This window comes from Oncorhynchus kisutch, linkage group LG8 (genome assembly GCF_002021735.2).
Source record: "Oncorhynchus kisutch isolate 150728-3 linkage group LG8, Okis_V2, whole genome shotgun sequence".
In the NCBI taxonomy this organism is placed as follows: domain Eukaryota; kingdom Metazoa; phylum Chordata; class Actinopteri; order Salmoniformes; family Salmonidae; genus Oncorhynchus; species Oncorhynchus kisutch.
Window position 1 is genome coordinate 5,539,884 of NC_034181.2, and position 22,442 is coordinate 5,562,325.

The 22,442-nt window shown below is 41.7% G+C and overlaps 1 protein-coding gene across 1 annotated transcript in view; it reads left to right on the forward strand.

Annotated features, from left to right (window-relative positions):
- wdfy3 (WD repeat and FYVE domain containing 3) overlaps window positions 1-22,442 on the forward strand; it is a 217,582-nt gene that overhangs the window by 28,617 nt on the left and 166,523 nt on the right. Inside the window, 1 exon segment of the mRNA XM_031829582.1 lies at window positions 5,133-5,242. Coding sequence (XP_031685442.1) covers window positions 5,133-5,242 — 110 coding nt within the window.

The window sequence follows — 22,442 nt, forward strand, 5'->3', positions numbered from 1 at the left end:
TCATGATTCCCCCTGTATGAAGACAGAATGTGATTCCCCCTGTTCGTTCATGATTCCCCCAAGCTGTTCATTCATGATTCCCCCTGTATGAAGACAGAATGGGAATCTGTTCGTTCATGGTTCCCCCTGTATGAAGACAGAATGGGAATCTGTTCGTTCATGGTTCCCCCTGTATGAAGACAGAATGGGAGGCTGTTCGTTCATGATTCCCCCTGTATGAAGACAGAATGTTCATTCATGATTCCCCCTGTATGGAGACAGAATGGGACGCTGTTCGTTCATGATTCCCCCTGTATGAAGACAGAATGGGACGCTGTTCGTTCATGATTCCCCCTGTATGAAGACAGAATGGGTCGCTGTTCGTTCATGATTCCCCCTTGTATGAAGACAGAATGGGATGCTGTTCGTTCATGATTCCCCCTTGTATGAACACAGAATGGGAAGCTGTTCGTTCATGATTCCCCCTGTATGAAGACAGAATGTTCGTTCATGATTCCCCCTGTATGAAGACAGAATGGGAATCTGTTCGTTCATGGTTCCCCCTGTATGAAGACAGAATTGGAGGCTGTTCGTTCATGATTCCCCCTGTATGAAGACAGAATGGGAAGCTGTTTGTTCATGATTCCCCCTGTATGAAGACAGAATGGGTAGCTGTTCGTTCATGATTCCCCCAAGCTGTTCATTCATGATTCCCCCTGTATGAAGACAGAATGGGAATCTGTTCGTTCATGGTTCCCCCTGTATGAAGACAGAATGGGAGGCTGTTCGTTCATGATTCCCCCTGTATGAAGACAGAATGGGAAGCTGTTTGTTCATGATTCCCCCTGTATGAAGACAGAATGGGAGGCTGCTCGTTCATGATTCCCCCTGTATGAAGACAGAATGTTCGTTCATGATTCCCCCTGTATGAAGACAGAATGGGAGGCTGTTCGTTCATGATTACCCCTGTATGAAGACAGAATGGGAGGCTGTTCGTTCATGATTCCCCCTGTATGAAGACAGAATGGGAGGCTGTTCGTTCATGATTCCCCCTGAATGAAGACAGAATGGGAGGCTGTTCGTTCATGCATCCCCCTGTATGAAGACAATTGCAGGCTGTTCGTTCATGATTCCCCCTGTATGAAGACAGAATGGGAAGCTGTTCGTTCATGATTCCCCCAAGCTGTTCGTTCATGATTCCCCCTGTATGAAGACAGAATGGGACGCTGTTCGTTCATGATTCCCCCTGTATGAAGACAGAATGGGAAACTGTTCGTTCATGGTTCCCCCTGTATGAAGACAGAATGTTCGTTCATGGTTCCCCCTGTATGAAGACAGAATGGGAAGCTGTTCGTTCATGGTTCCCCCTGTATGAAGACAGAATGGGAATCTGTTCGTTCATGGTTGCCCCTGTATGAAGACAGAATGGGAGGCTGTTCGTTCATGATTCCCCCTGTATGAAGACAGAATGTTCATTCATGATTCCCCCTGTATGAAGACAGAATGGGAAGCTGTTCGTTCATGATTCCCCCTGTATGAAGACAGAATGGGAGGCTGTTCGTTCATGATTCCCCCAGTATGAATACAGAATGGGTGGCTGTTCGTTCATGGTTCCCCCTGTATGAAGACAGAATGGGAAGCTGTTCGTTCATGATTCCCCCTTGTATGAAGACAGAATGTTCGTTCATGATTCCCCCTGTATGAAGACAGAATGGGAAGCTGTTCGTTCATGATTCCCCCTGTATGAAGACAGAATGGGAAGCTGTTCGTTCATGATTCCCCCTGTATGAAGACAGAATGGGGGGCTGTTCGTTCATGATTCCCCCAAGCTGTTCGTTCATGATTCCCCCTGTATGAAGACAGAATGGGAGGCTGTTCGTTCATGATTCCCCCAGTATGAAGACAGAATGGGTGGCTGTTCGTTCATGGTTCCCCCTGTATGAAGACAGAATGGGAAGCTGTTCGTTCATGATTCCCCCTTGTATGAAGACAGAATGTTCGTTCATGATTCCCCCTGTATGAAGACAGAATGGGAGGCTGTTCGTTCATGATTCCCCCTGAATGAAGACAGAATGGGGGGCTGTTCGTTCATGATTCCCCCAAGCTGTTCGTTCATGATTCCCCCTGTATGAAGACAGAATGGGATTCTGTTCGTTCATGGTTCCCCCTGTATGAAGACAGAATGGGAATCTGTTCGTTCATGGTTCCCCCTGTATGAAGACAGAATGGGAGGCTGTTCGTTCATGATTCCCCCTGTATGAAGACAGAATGTTCATTCATGATTCCCCCTGTATGAAGACAGAATGGGAAGCTGTTCGTTCATGATTCCCCCTGTATGGAGACAGAATGGGAGGCTGTTCGTTCATGATTCCCCCTGTATGGAGACAGAATGGGACGCTGTTCGTTCATGATTCCCCCTGTATGAAGCCAGAATGGGAAGCTGTTCGTTCATGATTCCCCCTTGTATGAAGACAGAATGGGCGGCTGTTCGTTCATGATTCCCCCTGTATGGAGACAGAATGGGACGCTGTTCGTTCATGATTCCCCCTTGTATGAACACAGAATGGGAAGCTGTTCGTTCATGATTCCCCCTGTATGAAGACAGAATGGGCGGCTGTTCGTTCATGATTCCCCCTGTATGAAGACAGAATGTTCGTTCATGATTCCCCCTGTATGAAGACAGAATGGGAGGCTGCTCGTTCATGATTCCCCCTGTATGAAGACAGAATGTTCGTTCATGATTCCCCCTGTATGAAGACAGAATGGGAGGCTGTTCGTTCATGATTACCCCTGTATGAAGACAGAATGGGAGGCTGTTCGTTCATGATTCCCCCTGTATGAAGACAGAATGGGAGGCTGTTCGTTCATGATTCCCCCTGAATGAAGACAGAATGGGAGGCTGTTCGTTCATGCATCCCCCTGTATGAAGACAATTGCAGGCTGTTCGTTCATGATTCCCCCTGTATGAAGACAGAATGGGAAGCTGTTCGTTCATGATTCCCCCAAGCTGTTCGTTCATGATTCCCCCTGTATGAAGACAGAATGGGACGCTGTTCGTTCATGATTCCCCCTGTATGAAGACAGAATGGGAAACTGTTCGTTCATGGTTCCCCCTGTATGAAGACAGAATGTTCGTTCATGGTTCCCCCTGTATGAAGACAGAATGGGAAGCTGTTCGTTCATGGTTCCCCCTGTATGAAGACAGAATGGGAATCTGTTCGTTCATGGTTGCCCCTGTATGAAGACAGAATGGGAGGCTGTTCGTTCATGATTCCCCCTGTATGAAGACAGAATGTTCATTCATGATTCCCCCTGTATGAAGACAGAATGGGAAGCTGTTCGTTCATGATTCCCCCTGTATGAAGACAGAATGGGAGGCTGTTCGTTCATGATTCCCCCAGTATGAATACAGAATGGGTGGCTGTTCGTTCATGGTTCCCCCTGTATGAAGACAGAATGGGAAGCTGTTCGTTCATGATTCCCCCTTGTATGAAGACAGAATGTTCGTTCATGATTCCCCCTGTATGAAGACAGAATGGGAAGCTGTTCGTTCATGATTCCCCCTGTATGAAGACAGAATGGGAAGCTGTTCGTTCATGATTCCCCCTGTATGAAGACAGAATGGGGGGCTGTTCGTTCATGATTCCCCCAAGCTGTTCGTTCATGATTCCCCCTGTATGAAGACAGAATGGGAGGCTGTTCGTTCATGATTCCCCCAGTATGAAGACAGAATGGGTGGCTGTTCGTTCATGGTTCCCCCTGTATGAAGACAGAATGGGAAGCTGTTCGTTCATGATTCCCCCTTGTATGAAGACAGAATGTTCGTTCATGATTCCCCCTGTATGAAGACAGAATGGGAGGCTGTTCGTTCATGATTCCCCCTGAATGAAGACAGAATGGGGGGCTGTTCGTTCATGATTCCCCCAAGCTGTTCGTTCATGATTCCCCCTGTATGAAGACAGAATGGGATTCTGTTCGTTCATGGTTCCCCCTGTATGAAGACAGAATGGGAATCTGTTCGTTCATGGTTCCCCCTGTATGAAGACAGAATGGGAGGCTGTTCGTTCATGATTCCCCCTGTATGAAGACAGAATGTTCATTCATGATTCCCCCTGTATGAAGACAGAATGGGAAGCTGTTCGTTCATGATTCCCCCTGTATGGAGACAGAATGGGAGGCTGTTCGTTCATGATTCCCCCTGTATGGAGACAGAATGGGACGCTGTTCGTTCATGATTCCCCCTGTATGAAGCCAGAATGGGAAGCTGTTCGTTCATGATTCCCCCTTGTATGAAGACAGAATGGGCGGCTGTTCGTTCATGATTCCCCCTGTATGGAGACAGAATGGGACGCTGTTCGTTCATGATTCCCCCTTGTATGAACACAGAATGGGAAGCTGTTCGTTCATGATTCCCCCTGTATGAAGACAGAATGGGCGGCTGTTCGTTCATGATTCCCCCTGTATGAAGACAGAATGTTCGTTCATGATCCCCCCTGTATGAAGACAGAATGGGATTCCCCCTGTATGAAGACAGAATGGGAAGCTGTTCGTTCATGATTCCCCCTGTATGAAGACAGAATGGGCGGCTGTTCGTTCATGATTCCCCCTGTATGAAGACAGAATGTTCGTTCATGATTCCCCCTGTATGAAGACAGAATGGGATTCCCCCTGTATGAAGACAGAATGGGAAGCTGTTCGTTCATGATTCCCCCTGTATGAAGACAGAAAAGTTGGCCCCAACCAAAGGCTTTCAAAACCTGTCAGTTTTCTCTCCAGGTCAGTCTGTCGTCAGTTCTCTCTCCAGATCAGTCTGTCGTCAGTTCTCTCTCCAGGTCAGTCTGTCGTCAGTTCTCTCTCCAGATCAGTGTGTGTTATCAGTCTGTCGTCAGTTCTCTCTCCAGGTCAGTGTGTGTTATCGGTCTGTCATTGTTCAAAGCTTTGACTGAGGTTTGCCTTCCTTTGACGGACGACCAACGGCACAGCAGCTCTAGAGGAAACCACTAGATACACACACACACACACACACCGAATGTAAGGAATTCTCGCTCTCTCTACCACCTAAGACTTTTGGAATTACATTATGCTACACATCTGTAGCTCATTCTCTGTCTATGACCAACGTGTGTGTGTGTGTGTGTGTGTTCTCTCCCCAGAGGCAGCCAGTAGAGCCATCGTCCAGTTCCTGGAGGTGAACCACAGTGAAGAGGCGTCACGTGGCTGGATGCTACTGACCACCATCAACCTGCTAGCATCCTCCGGACAGGTGGGTGGTACCGGACAGCTGTGTGTGTGTTTTCTGAACTGAGCGTGTTTCTGTGTGTATTGGACGGTATACCGACAGTATGATTTTCAATACGGGGGGGGGGGGGGGGGTTCAGGGCTCCAGCTCAGGGCTCCAGCTATGCATTTGGTTTGCTAACTTGCTATCTAGGTTGCTAGCTTGCAATATCAAGTTTCTTGGTTTACAGCAGAGACCATCCATCCCTTCCTGGATCAAGATCGCAGCTGTCTAAATTGTGCTGTCTAAAAATATATAAAAAAAAGTTAATAATTACGTTTGGAAAGAAATTCCCTGGTATGGTACAGGAACACTAGGAAAATCTGGATACCAACCAACCTTATTATCACCCAGTGTGCAATGCAAATAATAAAACATTTCATTTGCACTTTTCATCATTTTTTAAATTTTTTTATTTTTATTTAACCTTTATTTAACCAGGCAAGTCAGTTAAAAAACAAATTCTTATTTTCAATGACGGCCTGGGAACAGTGGGTTAACTGCCTGTTCAGGGGCAGAACGACAGATTTGTACCTTGTCAGCTCGGGGGTTTGAACTCGCAACCTTCCGGTTACTAGTCCAACGCTCTAAGCACTAGGCTACACTAGGCTACGCTGCCGCCCCATAGAGTTAATAGATCAAATCTATGTAAAAAATAAATAAACTAAAAATTCGCCATCCATTTTGAATCAAGGCAGGTATAATAGCAATAGTGGGCTAGGTGTTAAATCCATTAGGACTAACAGAAGAAAGACAGTCTGTAGAAGTGGATTTTAAGGCCAATTTGTCAAGTTCAAAGTGATAGATTGCCTCACAGATGGTCAGGGAGAGATTTCCACAGGCGAAGGGGTGAGGGAGCAGAAGGCTCGGTCCCCCATAGTTCGGAGACGGAACGGGGAGAGTGCGAGGTGTCTCGCTGGTTGAGATGAAATCGCTGATGTAGGTGGGCCTCAATCCATTCAAGGCTTTTACATAGAAGCAGTTGGATTTTTGAAGTCAATCCTGTAGTTGACCGCTAGCCAGTTTGGGCAGGATCGGGGTGATGTGGTCGGATTCCTTGGTCCTGGTCAGGACCCTGGCAGCACTGTTCTGGATTAGTTGAAGCCTCTAGTGATTAGTCCGGGAGGCCCCCATGCAGCGTGGTTTCGATCCGAGAGAAGATGGAAGGCGTGGATGAGTTTCTCTGCATCTGGCTGGGAGAGGGACGGTATGACCAAGAAACACAACATTACCAAAAGTATGTGGACACCTGCTTGTCTAACATCTCATTACAAATTCATGGGCATTAATATGGAGTTGGTCCCCCCCTTTGCTGCTATAACAGCTGGGAAGGCTTTCCACTAGATGATGGAACATTGCTGCTATAACAGCCACCACTCTTCTGGGAAGGCTTTCCACTAGATGTAGGAACATTGCTGCTATAACAGCCTCCACTCTACTGGGAAGGGTTTCCACTAGATGATGGAACATTGCTGCTATAACAGCCTCCACTCTTCTGGGAAGGCTTTCCACTAGATGTAGGAACATTGCTGCTATAACAGCCTCCACTCTTCTGGGAAGGCTTTCCACTAGATGAAGGAACATTGCTGCTATAACAACCTCCACTCTTCTGGGAAGGCTTTCAACTAGATGTTGGAACATTGCTGCTATAACAGCCTCCACTCTTCTGGGAAGGCTTTCCACTAGATGTTGGGACATTGCTCCGGGGACTTGCTTCCATTCAGCCACAAGAGCATTAGTGAGGTCGGGCACTGATGTCGTTGGGTGATTAGGTCGGCTTTCCAATTCATCGCAAAGGTGTTTGATGGGGTTGAGGTCAGGGCTCTGTGCAGGCCAGTCAAGTTATTCCACACCGATCTTCACAAACCATTTCTGTATGCTTTGTGCAATGGGGCATTGTCATGCTGAAACAGGAAAGGGCCTTCCCCAAACTGTTGCCACAAAGTTGGAAGCACAGAATCATCTAGAATGTCATTGTATGCTGTAGCGTTAAGATTTCCCTTCACTGGAACTAAGGGGCCTGAACCATGAAAAACAGCCCCAGACCATTATTCCTCCTCCACCAAACTTTACAGTTGGCATTATGCATTGAGGCAGGTAGCTTTCTCCTGGCATCCGCCAAACCCAAATTAGTCCGTCGGACTGCCAGATGGTGAAGCGTGATTCATCACTCCAGAGAATGCGAAGCTTACACCACTCCAGCCGATGCTTTGCATTGCGCATGGTGATCTTAGGCTTGTGTGCAGCTGCTCGGCCACGGAAACCCATTTCATGAAGCTTTTGACGACCAGTTCTTGTGATGACGTTGCTTCCAGAGGCAGTTTGGAATACAGTAGTGAGTGTTGCAACCGAGGACAGACGATTTATACACGTTTCAGCGTGGTTGTGTTCTGTGATGGCTTGTGTGGCCATCCACTTCACGGCTGAGCCACTTCACGATTTCCACTTCACGATAACAGCACTTACAGTTGACCGGGGTAGCTTTTTGCAGGGCATACATTTGATGAACTGACTTGTTGGAAAGGTTGCATCCTATAACGGTGTGACATCACAGAACTCTTTTTTTTTTAAACCACATTTTAAATTAATGTGCTCCAAAGCTTTTTACAATCATTATTTATGTAATTTATTTTTGTTTCATAGCGTAGTTTCTTCTACTTTTTTATTTAATTCAGTTTAGTCACATGATTTATGAATTTGCAGTACGTTTGCATATCGGTTGTGCAGCCAGACTTATTTGCCATTCCTTTTGCCTCATCCCTCTCAACCATACCATTTTTCAATTCCTCATCAAACAACAAGGATTTAACAGTTTTTACAGTCATTTTCTTAATGGTTGCGTGCTTCTCAGTCACTGGGATATGTAGTTTCATAAATGTGTCAAGTGCGGCGTCTGGTTGCTCCTCATTACACACCACGGACCAACAAATATTATTTACATCGACAACATAGGAATCACTACACAACTTATTGTATGACCTCTTATACACTATATTAGGCCCAGCCTGACCTCTTATACACTATATTAGGCCCAGCCTGTCATCTTATACACTATATTAATCAAATTTCAAATCAAATTTATTTATATAGCCCTTCGTACATCAGCTGATATCTCAAAGTGCTGTACAGAAACCCAGCCTAAAACCCCAAACAGCAAGCAATGCAGGTGTAGAAGCACTATATTAGGCCCAGCCTGACCTCTTATACACTATATTAGGCCCAGTCTGACCTCTTATACACTATATTAGGCCCAGTCTGACCTCTTATACACTATATTAGGCCCAGTCTGACCTCTTATACACTATATTAGGCCCAGCCTGACCTCTTATACACTATATTAGGCCCAGCCTGACCTCTTATACACTATATTAGGCCCAGCCTGACCTCTTATACACTATATTAGGCCCAGCCTGACCTCTTATACACTATATTAGGCCCAGCCTGACCTCTTATACACTATATTAGGCCCAGCCTGACCTCTTATACACTATATTAGGCCCAGCCTGACCTCTTATACACTATATTAGGCCCAGCCTGACCTCTTATACACTATATTAGGCCCAGCCTGACCTCTTATACACTATATTAGGCCCAGCCTGACCTCTTATACACTATATTAGGCCCAGCCTGACCTCTTATACACTATATTAGGCCCAGCCTGACCTCTTATACACTATATTAGGCCCAGCCTGACCTCTTATACACTATATTAGGCCCAGCCTGACCTCTTATACACTATATTAGGCCCAGCCTGACCTCTTATACACTATATTAGGCCCAGCCTGACCTCTTATACACTATATTAGGCCCAGCCTGACCTCTTATACACTATATTAGGCCCAGCCTGACCTCTTATACACTATATTAGGCCCAGTCTGACCTCTTATACACTATATTAGGCCCAGCCTGACCTCTTATACACTATATTAGGCCCAGCCTGACCTCTTATACACTATATTAGGCCCAGCCTGACCTCTTATACACTATATTAGGCCCAGCCTGACCTCTTATACACTATATTAGGCCCAGCCTGACCTCTTATACACTATATTAGGCCCAGCCTGACCTCTTATACACTATATTAGGCCCAGCCTGACCTCTTATACACTATATTAGGCCCAGCCTGACCTCTTATACACTATATTAGGCCCAGCCTGACCTCTTATACACTATATTAGGCCCAGCCTGACCTCTTATACACTATATTAGGCCCAGCCTGACCTCTTATACACTATATTAGGCCCAGCCTGACCTCTTATACACTATATTAGGCCCAGCCTGACCTCTTATACACTATATTAGGCCCAGCCTGACCTCTTATACACTATATTAGGCCCAGACTTTTGATTTTTGTTTTTCCTAGATATGGCTACTATGTTGTGATCACTACATCTGATGTATTTGCAGCGTTAGTAAAGATGTGATCAATACATGTTGATGATGTCATTCCTGTGCTGTTTGTAACGACCCTGATAGGTTGATTTGATCATCTGAACCAGGTTGTAGGCACTGGTTACAGTTTGAAGCTTATTCTTTAGTGGGCAGCTTGATGAAAACCAGTCAATGTTTAAATCACCCAGAAAATATACCTTTCTGTTGAAATCACATATATCATCTAGCATTTCACACATATTATCCAGATACTGACTGTTAGAACTTGGTGGTCTATAGCAGCTTCCCACCAGAATGGGCTTTCGGTGAGGCAGATGAACCTGTAGCCATATTACTTCAACAGTATTTATCATGAGATCGTCTCTAAGCTTTACAGGAATGTGGTTCTGAATATAAACAGCAGCACCTCCACCACTGGCATTTCTGTATTTTCTGTAAATGTTATAACCTTGTTGCTACCATGATCTAATCAAATATATTGTCTAAGTGGGTTTCAGAGAGTTAGAATATGAATGTCATCTGTTTCATTCATTTCATTAAACTTGTTTCTTAAGCCACATATGTAAACATGGGCTGTTTTGAGCACTTTTCTGGGATGCTTGCTTGTTTTCATTGCTTTACTGGGGAAGCTTAGCAGAAGTACATGTTCTCAAATGATTTATGTTAGTGGACTTCCTACTAGGGCCTACAGCCTCAGTGTTAACAGTATAACTCTGGTTCTGTATGCACCTGATTACTGCATACAATATCTTTAGGATCAGCAGAGGGTATGTATTCAGGGCAGACATAAATTAGGTTACTTACATTGTGTCTTCCAACGCCCCCTGGGATAATGTACATTTGCTTTAGCATTATAACAACTCAGCGACACAATGGTACAGGATTAACTGAGCTGGGCTCGGATCATTGATAAGTCATTGTCTCAACACAGCCTTATAATGCTGTGAAAGGATCCAGGATCCCATAGGATTTGGGTGGATCCCATCCTCCTTATGAAACCTGTTTTCAAAAGGTATCGAAATAGTAGTCAACAAAAGTTACACCCATTGAGCTGCAGTAATCACATAGCCAGTTGTGTAAGAGAAACAATCTGGCTAAAGTGTTCAGTGCCACGATTCAGAGAAGGGCACAGGGCCAGATATGATGGGTATTTTATTAGTGTCTAGCAGAGAGTCAATAAGCTCTTTGAAATTCAGTTTCAACTGTTCAGAGCTGCCCTTCATTATGTCATTAGAACCCAAATGGACTACGATAGAATCAATGTCCATGTCCTGACGTAGTCCATTCAGGAGCAGCTTAGTAATGTCATTTACTCCAGCTCTGGGATATAGGACATTGTTTTTGCACCAGGAACAGTCACATTTCTTACCATGGAGCACACATCTCCATGCGTGTCAGTATGCCATTTTGAAAGTGAGTGTTTGCCCACTTAAATTGGTTACGACTCCGAACTGTGGTGAAGAACCTGGTGAGGATGACGAGCACGGTGATGGTCTTTCTCAGACGGTTGCTGACCGTTTGTGCAGAAACTCTTCGGTTGTGCAAACCCACAGTTTCATCAGCTGTCTGGGTGGCTGTACTCTGATAATGCAGCAGGTGAGAGAAGCCGGATGTGGAGGTTCTGGGCTGGTACTGGTATACCTGGTCTGGGTTGTGAGGCCGGTTGGACATTCTGCCAAATTCTTTAAAACGATGTTGGAGGTGGCTTATGGTAGAGAAATGAACATTTTAAATTCTGTGAAAAACTGCTCTGGTGGACATTCCTGCAGTCAGCGTGCCAATTGCACACTCCCTCAAAACTTGAGACATCTGTGTTAAACTGCACTTTTTAGTGTTCACATTTTGTCCCCAGCACAAGGTGCACCTGTGTAATTATTATGCTGTTTAGTCAGCTTCTTTATAGGCCACACCTGTCAGGTGGATGGATTATCTTGGCAAAGGAGAAATGCCCACTAACAGGGATGTAAACAAATTTGTGCACAACATTTGAGAGAAATAAGCTGTTTTTGTGGGTATGGAGCATTTTGGGGATATTTTTATTATTTCTATTTTTATTTCAGCTCATGAAACATGGGACCAACGCTTTACATGTTGCGTTTATATTTTTGTTCAGTGTATATACAGTATATCACAAAAGTGAGTAAATTTTTGTAAAGATTTGAGTATATCTTTTGATGTGACAACACTTAAGAAATGACACTTTGCTACAATGTAGTGAGTGTACAGCTTGTATAACAGTGTACATTTGCTGTCCCCTCAAAATAACTTGACACACAGCCATTAATGTCTAAACCGCTGGCAACAAATGTGAGTGCCCCCCTAAGTGAAAATGTCCAAATTGGGCCCAATTAGCCATTTTCACTCCCCGGTGTCATGTGACTCGTTAGTGTTTGTGTTTGTGATATACTGTAAATATAAACGGTATATATTTCTTTCTTTCATCACATTCCCAGTGGGTCAGAAGTTTACATACACTCAATTAGTATTTGGTAGCATTGCCTTTAAATAGTTTAACTTGGATCAAACGTATTGGGTAATCTTCCACAAGCTTCCCACAATATTTTGGGTGAATCTTGGCCCATTCCTCCTGACAGAGCTGGTGTAACTGAGTCAGGTGTGTAGGCCTCCTTGCTCGCACACGCTTTTTCAGTTCTGATCACACATTTCCTATGGGATTGAGGTCAGGGCTTGGTGATGGACACTCCAATACCTTGACTTTGTTGTTCTTAAGCCATTTTGTCACAACTTTGGAAGTATGCTTGGGGTCATTGTCCATTTGGAAGACCCATTTGCTACCAAGCTTTAACTTCCTGACTGATGTCTTGAGATGTTGCTTTAATATATCCACCAAAAAGTACGATCTTTGTCCCCATGTGCATTTGCAAAACCGTAGTCTGGCTTTTTTTATGGCAGTTTTGGAGCAGTGGCTTCTTCCTTGCAGAGTAGCCTTTCAGGTTATGTCGATATAGGACTCGTTTTACTGTGGATATAGATCGTTTTATACCTGTTTCCTCCAGCATCTTCACAAGGTCCTTTGCTGTTGTTCTGGGATTGATTTGCACTTTTCACACCAAAGTACATTCATCTCTAGGAGACAGATTGCGTCTCCTTCCTGAGCAGTATGACGGCTGCGTGGTCCCATGGTGTTTATACTTGCGTACTATTGTTTGTACAGAGTAACGGGATACCTTCAGGCATTTAGAAATTGCTCCCAAGGATGAACCAGACTACAATTTTTTTCTGAGGTCTTGGCTGATTTCTTTTGATTTTCCTATGATGTCAAGCAAAGAGGCACTGAGTTTGAAGGTAGGCCTTGAAATACATCAACAAGTACACCTCCAATTGACTCAAATTATGTTAGAAGCTTCTAAAGCCATGACATAATTTTCTGGAATTTTCCAAGCTGTTTAAAGGCACAGTCAACTTAGTGTATGTAAACTTCTAAACCACTGGAAATGTGATACAGTGAATTATAAGTGAAATAATCTGTCTGTAAACAATTGTTGGAAAAATTACTTGTGTCATGCACAAAGTAGGTGTCCTAACCGACTTGCAAAAATTATAGTTTGTTATCAAGAAATTTGTGGAGTGTTTGAAAAACGAGTTTTAATGACTCCAACCTAACTATATGTGAACTTCCGACTTCAATTACATATATTAGAGGTCGACCGAGCCAGACGGCCCAAACTGCTGCATATACCCTGACTCTGTTGTACAGAACGCAAGAGAAATGACACAATTTCCCTAAAAGAAATTCATGTTAGCAGGCAATATTAACTAAATATGCAGGTTTAAAAATATATACTTGTGTATTTTTTATTTTATTTCACCTTTATTTAACCAGGTAGCCTAGTTGAGAACAAGTTCTCATTTGCAACTGCGACCTGGCAGTATTGATTTTAAGAAAGGAGTTGACATGCTTTTTTCACGAATGCGCTTGTTAAATCACCCGTTTAGCGAGGTAGGCTGTGATTCGAAGATATATTAACTGGCACCGCATCGATAATATGCAACACAGGACAAGCTAGATAAACTAGTAATATCATCAACCATGTGTAGTTAACTTGTGATTATGTTAAGATTGCTTGTTTTTTACAAGATGCGTTTAATGCTAGCTAGCATACTTACCTTGGCTCCTTGCTGCACTCGCATAACAGGTAGTCAGCCTGCCTGAGTCTCCAAAAAATGCAGATTACCGATTGTTATGAAAACTTGAAATCGGCCTAATTAATCGGATGACCTCTTATTTATTTATATATATAAAGCATCTGATGGTCAGTCTGAGGGGAGGGAGGGAGCAACGGTGAGGCTGGCCTTGCACCTCTCCCTCCCTCCCTCCGCTGAGAAAAGGCGACACGGTCTTCCAACGGAAACCGAAGCCGCACTACATTATTTCATCTTACACATGTGACCAGAGAAAGTGAACTATCCCCTCTATTAATGACGAAAGCCGCTAATAATAACAAGGCTTATCGGAAACACTTTGCTTTACTCATTCTTTGCAGTTGCAGTTATAGCGGTGAGTGGAAGTAGGGAGAAAGTGCTGAATAACAACTTAAACCTTTTAATTATAAAAAAACAGCAGCTATTTGCTGAGTCTCTGTCTAGTCGTCATGGTTTTATTTTCAATTTAAAGTTTTATTGAGTGTCCTTGTTTTTCAATCAACCAACAAAACACATTCCACATTAACAGATGTGACAGGCTTTAAAAACACATTCCACATTAACAGATGTGACAGGCTTTAAAAACACATTCCACATTAACAGATGTGACAGGCTTTAAAAACACATTCCACATTCACAGATGTGACAGGCTTTAAAAACACATTCCACATTAACAGATGTGACAGGCTTTAAAAACACATTCCACATTAACAGATGTGACAGGCTTTAAAAACACATTCCACATTAACAGATGTGACAGGCTTTAAAAACACATTCCACATTAACAGATGTGACAGGCTTTAAAAACACATTCCACATTAACAGATGTGACAGGCTTTAAAAACACATTCCACATTAACAGATGTGACAGGCTTTAAAAACACATTCCACATTAACAGATGTGACAGGCTTTAAAAACACATTCCACATTAACAGATGTGACAGGCTTTAAAAACACATTCCACATTAACAGATGTGACAGGCTTTAAAAACACATTCCACATTAACAGATGTGACAGGCTTTAAAAACACATTCCACATTCACAGATGTGACAGGCTTTAAAAACACATTCCACATTAACAGATGTGACAGGCTTTAAAAACACATTCCACATTAACAGATGTGACAGGCTTTAAAAACACATTCCACATTAACAGATGTGACAGGCTTTAAAAACACATTCCACATTAACAGATGTGACAGGCTTTAAAAACACATTCCACATTAACAGATGTGACAGGCTTTAAAAACACATTCCACATTCACAGATGTGACAGGCTTTAAAAACACATTCCACATTAACAGATGTGACAGGCTTTAAAAACACATTCCACATTAACAGATGTGACAGGCTTTAAAAACACATTCCACATTCACAGATGTGACAGGCTTTAAAAACACATTCCACATTCACAGATGTGACAGGCTTTAAAAACACATTCCACATTAACAGATGTGACAGGCTTTAAAAACACATTCCACATTAACAGATGTGACAGGCTTTAAAAACACATTCCACATTAACAGATGTGACAGGCTTTAAAAACACATTCCACATTAACAGATGTGACAGGCTTTAAAAACACATTCCACATTAACAGATGTGACAGGCTTTAAAAACACATTCCACATTCACAGATGTGACAGGCTTTAAAAACACATTCCACATTAACAGATGTGACAGGCTTTAAAAACACATTCCACATTCACAGATGTGACAGGCTTTAAAAACACATTCCACATTAACAGATGTGACAGGCTTTAAAAACACATTCCACATTAACAGATGTGACAGGCTTTAAAAACACATTCCACATTAACAGATGTGACAGGCTTTAAAAACACATTCCACATTAACAGATGTGACAGGCTTTAAAAACACATTCCACATTAACAGATGTGACAGGCTTTAAAAACACATTCCACATTCACAGATGTGACAGGCTTTAAAAACACATTCCACATTCACAGATGTGACAGGCTTTAAAAACACATTCCACATTAACAGATGTGACAGGCTTTAAAAACACATTCCACATTAACAGATGTGACAGGCTTTAAAAACACATTCCACATTAACAGATGTGACAGGCTTTAAAAACACATTCCACATTCACAGATGTGACAGGCTTTAAAAACACATTCCACATTAACAGATGTGACAGGCTTTAAAAACACATTCCACATTAACAGATGTGACAGGCTTTAAAAACACATTCCACATTAACAGATGTGACAGGCTTTAAAAACACATTCCACATTAACAGATGTGACAGGCTTTAAAAACACATTCCACATTAACAGATGTGACAGGCTTTAAAAACACATTCCACATTAACAGATGTGACAGGCTTTAAAAACACATTCCACATTAACAGATGTGACAGGCTTTAAAAACACATTCCACATTAACAGATGTGACAGGCTTTAAAAACACATTCCACATTAACAGATGTGACAGGCTTTAAAAACACATTCCACATTAACAGATGTGACAGGCTTTAAAAACACATTCCACATTAACAGATGTGACAGGCTTTAAAAACACATTCCACATTAACAGATGTGACAGGCTTTAAAAACACATTCCACATTAACAGATGTGACAGGCTTTAAAAACACATTCCACATTAACAGATGTGACAGGCTTTAAAACACATTCCACATTAACAGATGTGACAGGCTTTAAAAACACATTCCACATTAACAGATGTGACAGGCTTTAAAAACACATTCCACATTAACAGATGTGACAGGCTTTAAAAACACATTCCACATTAACAGATGTGACAGGCTTTAAAAACACATTCCACATTAACAGATGTGACAGGCTTTAAAAACACATTCCACATTAACAGATGTGACAGGCTTTAAAAACACATTCCACATTAACAGATGTGACAGGCTTTAAAAACACATTCCACATTAACAGATGTGACAGGCTTTAAAAACACATTCCACATTAACAGATGTGACAGGCTTTAAAAACACATTCCACATTAACAGATGTGACAGGCTTTAAAAACACATTCCACATTAACAGATGTGACAGGCTTTAAAAACACATTCCACATTAACAGATGTGACAGGCTTTAAAAACACATTCCACATTAACAGATGTGACAGGCTTTAAAAACACATTCCACATTAACAGATGTGACAGGCTTTAAAAACACATTCCACATTCACAGATGTGACAGGCTTTAAAAACACATTCCACATTCACAGATGTGACAGGCTTTAAAAACACATTCCACATTAACAGATGTGACAGGCTTTAAAAACACATTCCACATTCACAGATGTGACAGGCTTTAAAAACACATTCCACATTCACAGATGTGACAGGCTTTAAAAACACATTCCACATTCACAGATGTGACAGGCTTTAAAAACACATTCCACATTCACAGATGTGACAGGCTTTAAAAACACATTCCACATTCACAGATGTGACAGGCTTTAAAAACACATTCCACATTAACAGATGTGACAGGCTTTAAAAACACATTCCACATTAACAGATGTGACAGGTTTAATAATAATAAAAAAATAAAAATGTTTTAAAAAGTTTGGAAATCTCACAGTGTCGATTTTGCATTTGAGGCCCTTTTTTTTACGGTCTCTCGGCTTGTGGAAACTGCAAACACGGTGATCTGAGCTATCTGATTGGCAGGTCTATAGGTGCACTTGATTTGCTCTCTGGGAATGCCGGGTATGCAGAATTCTACCGTCAGACACATGAAATGGTTCAAAATGGGAAAACTTTGCCTTTATTATTTATTTCACCTTTATTTAACCAGGTATTTATATATATAACCCTAACCCTTTATTTAACCAGGTATTTATATATATAACCCTAACCCTTTATTTAACCAGGTATTTATATATATAACCCTAACCCTTTATTTAACCATGTATTTATATATATAACCCTTTATTTAACCAGGTATTTATATATATAACCCTAACCCTTTATTTAACCAGGTATTTATATATATAACCCTAACCCTTTATTTAACCAGGTATTTATATATATAACCCTAACCCTTTATTTAACCAGGTATTTATATATATAACCCTAACCCTTTATTTAACCAGGTATTTATATATATAACCCTAACCCTTTATTTAACCAGGTATTTATATATATAACCCTAACCCTTTATTTAACCAGGTATTTATATATATAACCCTAACCCTTTATTTAACCAGGTATTTATATATATAACCCTAACCCTTTATTTAACCAGGTATTTATATATATAACCCTAACCCTTTATTTAACCAGGTATTTATATATATAACCCTAACCCTTTATTTAACCAGGTATTTATATATATAACCCTAACCCTTTATTTAACCAGGTATTTATATATATAACCCTTTATTTAACCAGGTATTTATATATAACCCTAACCCTTTATTTAACCAGGTATTTATATATATAACTCTAACCCTTTATTTAACCAGGTATTTATATATATAACTCTAACCCTTTATTTAACCAGGTATTTATATATATAACCCTAACCCTTTATTTAACCAGGTATTTATATATATAACCCTAACCCTTTATTTAACCAGGTATTTATATATATAACCCTAACCCTTTATTTAACCAGGTATTTATATATATAACCCTAACCCTTTATTTAACCAGGTATTTATATATATAACCCTAACCCTTTATTTAACCAGGTATTTATATATATAACCCTAACCCTTTATTTAACCAGGTATTTATATATATAACCCTAACCCTTTATTTAACCAGGTATTTATATATATAACCCTAACCCTTTATTTAACCAGGTATTTATATATATAACCCTTTATTTAACCAGGTATTTATATATATAACCCTAACCCTTTATTTAACCAGGTATTTATATATATAACCCTAACCCTTTATTTAACCAGGTATTTATATATATAACCCTAACCCTTTATTTAACCAGGTATTTATATATATAACCCTAACCCTTTATTTAACCAGGTATTTATATATATAACCCTAACCCTTTATTTAACCAGGTATTTATATATATAACCCTAACCCTTTATTTAACCAGGTATTTATATATATAACCCTAACCCTTTATTTAACCAGGTATTTATATATATAACCCTAACCCTTTATTTAACCAGGTATTTATATATATAACCCTAACCCTTTATTTAACCAGGGAGGCCATTTGAGAACAAGTTTTCATTTACAACTGCGACATAACCAAGATAAAGCAAAGCAGTGCGACAAAAAAAACCCCATAGAGTTACACATGGAATAAACAAACGTACAGTCAATAACACAATAGAACAATCTGTATATAGTGTGTACAAATGGAGTAAGGAGGTAAGGCAATAAATAGGCCAATAGTAGCAAAGTAATTCAAATTTGGCAAATTAACACTGGAGTGATAGATGTGCAGATGAGGATGTGCACGCAGAGATACGGGTGTGCAAAAAAAGTAAATAAAAACAAAATGGGGATGAGGTAGGCAGATTGGGTGGGCTATTTACAGATGGGCTATGTACAGCTGCTGCGATCAGTTAGCTGCTCAGATAGCTGATGTTTAAAGTTAGTGATGGAGATATAGGTCTCCCAACTTCAGTGATTTTTTTTGCAATTCGTTTCAGCCTTCCCGTCTCTAGAGCTGCTGTACCTACTGCCAACAGCAACAAAAAATATTTTATTGTTGTCTTCTTTTTACATAAATGTTTGGTGATCGACTAGGAAAGCCTTGGAGGTCGATCCCGATCAACCAACCACTGTGTTAAAGTAATGAAATACCAAACAATAAATATATATATATATAAAATATATATTTTTTTGTTTTGTTGTCAAATTCCTTAAATGGGCTGAGAATGTTCCAAAGCCAAGCAACGTTCCCAGAATGTTGTGGGAAGGTTGTTCAATATTACAAATGTGGTAATTTGTCAAGCAGCGTCTGGCCATAGGGGAACCATAGGGGAACCATAGGGGGAGGAAGGTCGTCACTTAAGGACTGCCTCCCCAATAGCACCCTATTCCCTATGTAGTGTATGTAATGTATGTAGGTCACTGCTTTTGACCAGGGCCCTATGGTACCCTATTCTCTATGTAGTGCACTACTTTTGTACCAGGGACCCTATGGCACCCTATTCTCTATGTAGTGCACTACTTTTGTACCAGCGCCCTATGGCACCCTATTCCCTATGTAGTGCACTACTTTTGTACCAGGGGCCCTATGGCACCCAATTCACTATGCCTTTTGGGAAGCTGTCATGCACATCTCCCTCAATCATCACAGACATTCTTTGAAACTTCATGTCAATTGGTCTGAGAGTCTTCAGAGAGAGGAGGCTTCTCCTGCTTCACTGAAGATCAGAAATGCACTCTTCTTTTGTCGGTTTGGTTGGAGACTTTGGAGCCTTAGTTTCCTTTGTAGAGGCCCTTCTCCTTCTCTCCTCCTCAGTTTGTCTCGCTCTCCTCTCTCTTTTTCTAGCTGTCTCTCAATTCAAGGGGCTTTGTTGGCATGGAAACGTATGTTTACATTGCCAGTGCAAGTGAAATAGACCAACAAAAGTGAAATAAACAAAATAAAATTAACAGTAACCATTACACTCACAGAAGTTCCAAAGGAATAAAGACATTTCAAATGTCATATTATGTCTATATAGAGTGTTATAACGACGTGCGAATAGTAAAAGTACAAAAGGGAAAATAAATAAACATAAATATGGGTTGTTTTTACAATGGTGTTTGTTCTTCACTGGTTGCCCTTTTCTTGTGATAACAGGTCACATCTTGCTGCTGTGATGGCACACTGTGGTATTTCACCCAGTAGATAAAGGAGTTTATCAAGATTGGATTTGTTTTTTTGTGTAATTCTTTGTGGGTCTGTGTAATCTGAGGGAAATATGGGCGTCTAATATGGTCATACATTTGGCTGGTAGGTTTTTTATTTCCAATGTGTCAATTAATTACCTTTTTTTGTTTTCTCGTGATTTGGTTGGGTCTAACTGTATTGCAGAGAGGCTCTGTGGGGTGTGTTTGTGTTTGTGAACAGACCCCCAGCTTGCTTAGGGGACTCTTCTCCAGGTTAATCTCTCTGTAGGTGATGGCTTTGTTATGGAAGGTTTGGGAATCGCTTCCTTTTAGGTGGTTGTAGAATTTAACGTCTCTTTTCTGGATTTTGATAATTAGTGGGTATCGGCCTAATTCTGCTCTGCATGCATTATTTGGTGTTCTACGTTGTACATGGAGGATATTTTTGCAGAATTCTGTAGGCAGTCTCAATTTGGTGTTGGTCCCATTTTGTGAATTATTGGTTATTGGTAAGTGGACCCCAGGCCTCACAACCATGAAGAGCAATAGGTTCTATAACTGATTCAAGTATTTTTAGCCAGATCCTAATTGGTATGTTGAATTTTATGTTCCTTTTGATGGCATAGAAGGCCCTTCTTGCCTTGTCTCTCAGATCGTTCACAGCTTTGTGGAAGTTACCTGTGGCGCTGATGTTTAGGCCGAGGTGGGTATACTTTTTTGGGTGTTCAAGGACAACGGTGTCTAGATGGAATTTGTGTTTGTTGTCCTGGCAACTGTCAGGGCCCAGGTCTGTCAGGGCCCAAGTCTGTCAGGGCCCGGGTCTGTCAGGGCCCAGGTCTGTCAGGGCCCGGGTCTGTCAGGGTCAGGGCCCAGGGTCTGTCAGGGCCCAGGGTCTGTCAGGTCTGTCAGATTAAACAGTAGCCTGTAGCACGTCCACACAGCAGGGATATTAAACAGTAGCCTGTAGCACGTCACACAGCAGGGAGATTAAACAGTAGCCTGTAGCACGTCCACACAGCAGGGAGATTAAACAGTAGCCTGTAGCACGTCACACAGCAGGGAGATTAAACAGTAGCCTGTAGCATGTCACACACAGCAGGGAGATTAAACAGTAGCCTGTAGCACGTCACACACAGCAGGGAGAGTAAACAGTAGCCTGTAGCATGTCACACACAGCAGGGAGATTAAACAGTAGCCTGTAGCATGTCCACACAGCAGGGAGATTAAACAGTAGCCTGTAGCATGTCACACAGCAGGGAGATTAAACAGTAGCCTGTAGCACGTCACACACAGCAGGGAGATTAAACAGTAGCCTGTAGCATGTCACACAGCAGGGAGATTAAACAGTAGCCTGTAGCATGTCACACACAGCAGGGAGATTAAACAGTAGCCTGTAGCATGTCACACACAGCAGGGAGATTAAACAGTAGCCTGTAGCACGTCACACAGCAGGGAGATTAAACAGTAGCCTGTAGCATGTCACACACAGCAGGGAGATTAAACAGTAGCCTGTAGCACGTCACACACAGCAGGGAGATTAAACAGTAGCCTGTAGCATGTCACACACAGCAGGGAGATTAAACAGTAGCCTGTAGCACGTCACACAGCAGGGAGATTAAACAGTAGCCTGTAGCACGTCACACACAGCAGGGAGATTAAACAGTAGCCTGTAGCACGTCACACAGCAGGGAGATTAAACAGTAGCCTGTAGCATGTCCACACAGAAAGTGTGGCCTTCACCCAACTTTTGACCCTTCTCCCCTGTATGAAAAAAAAAAAAACTAGACTTGTCTTGACTAAAATATGTAGTCTGATCC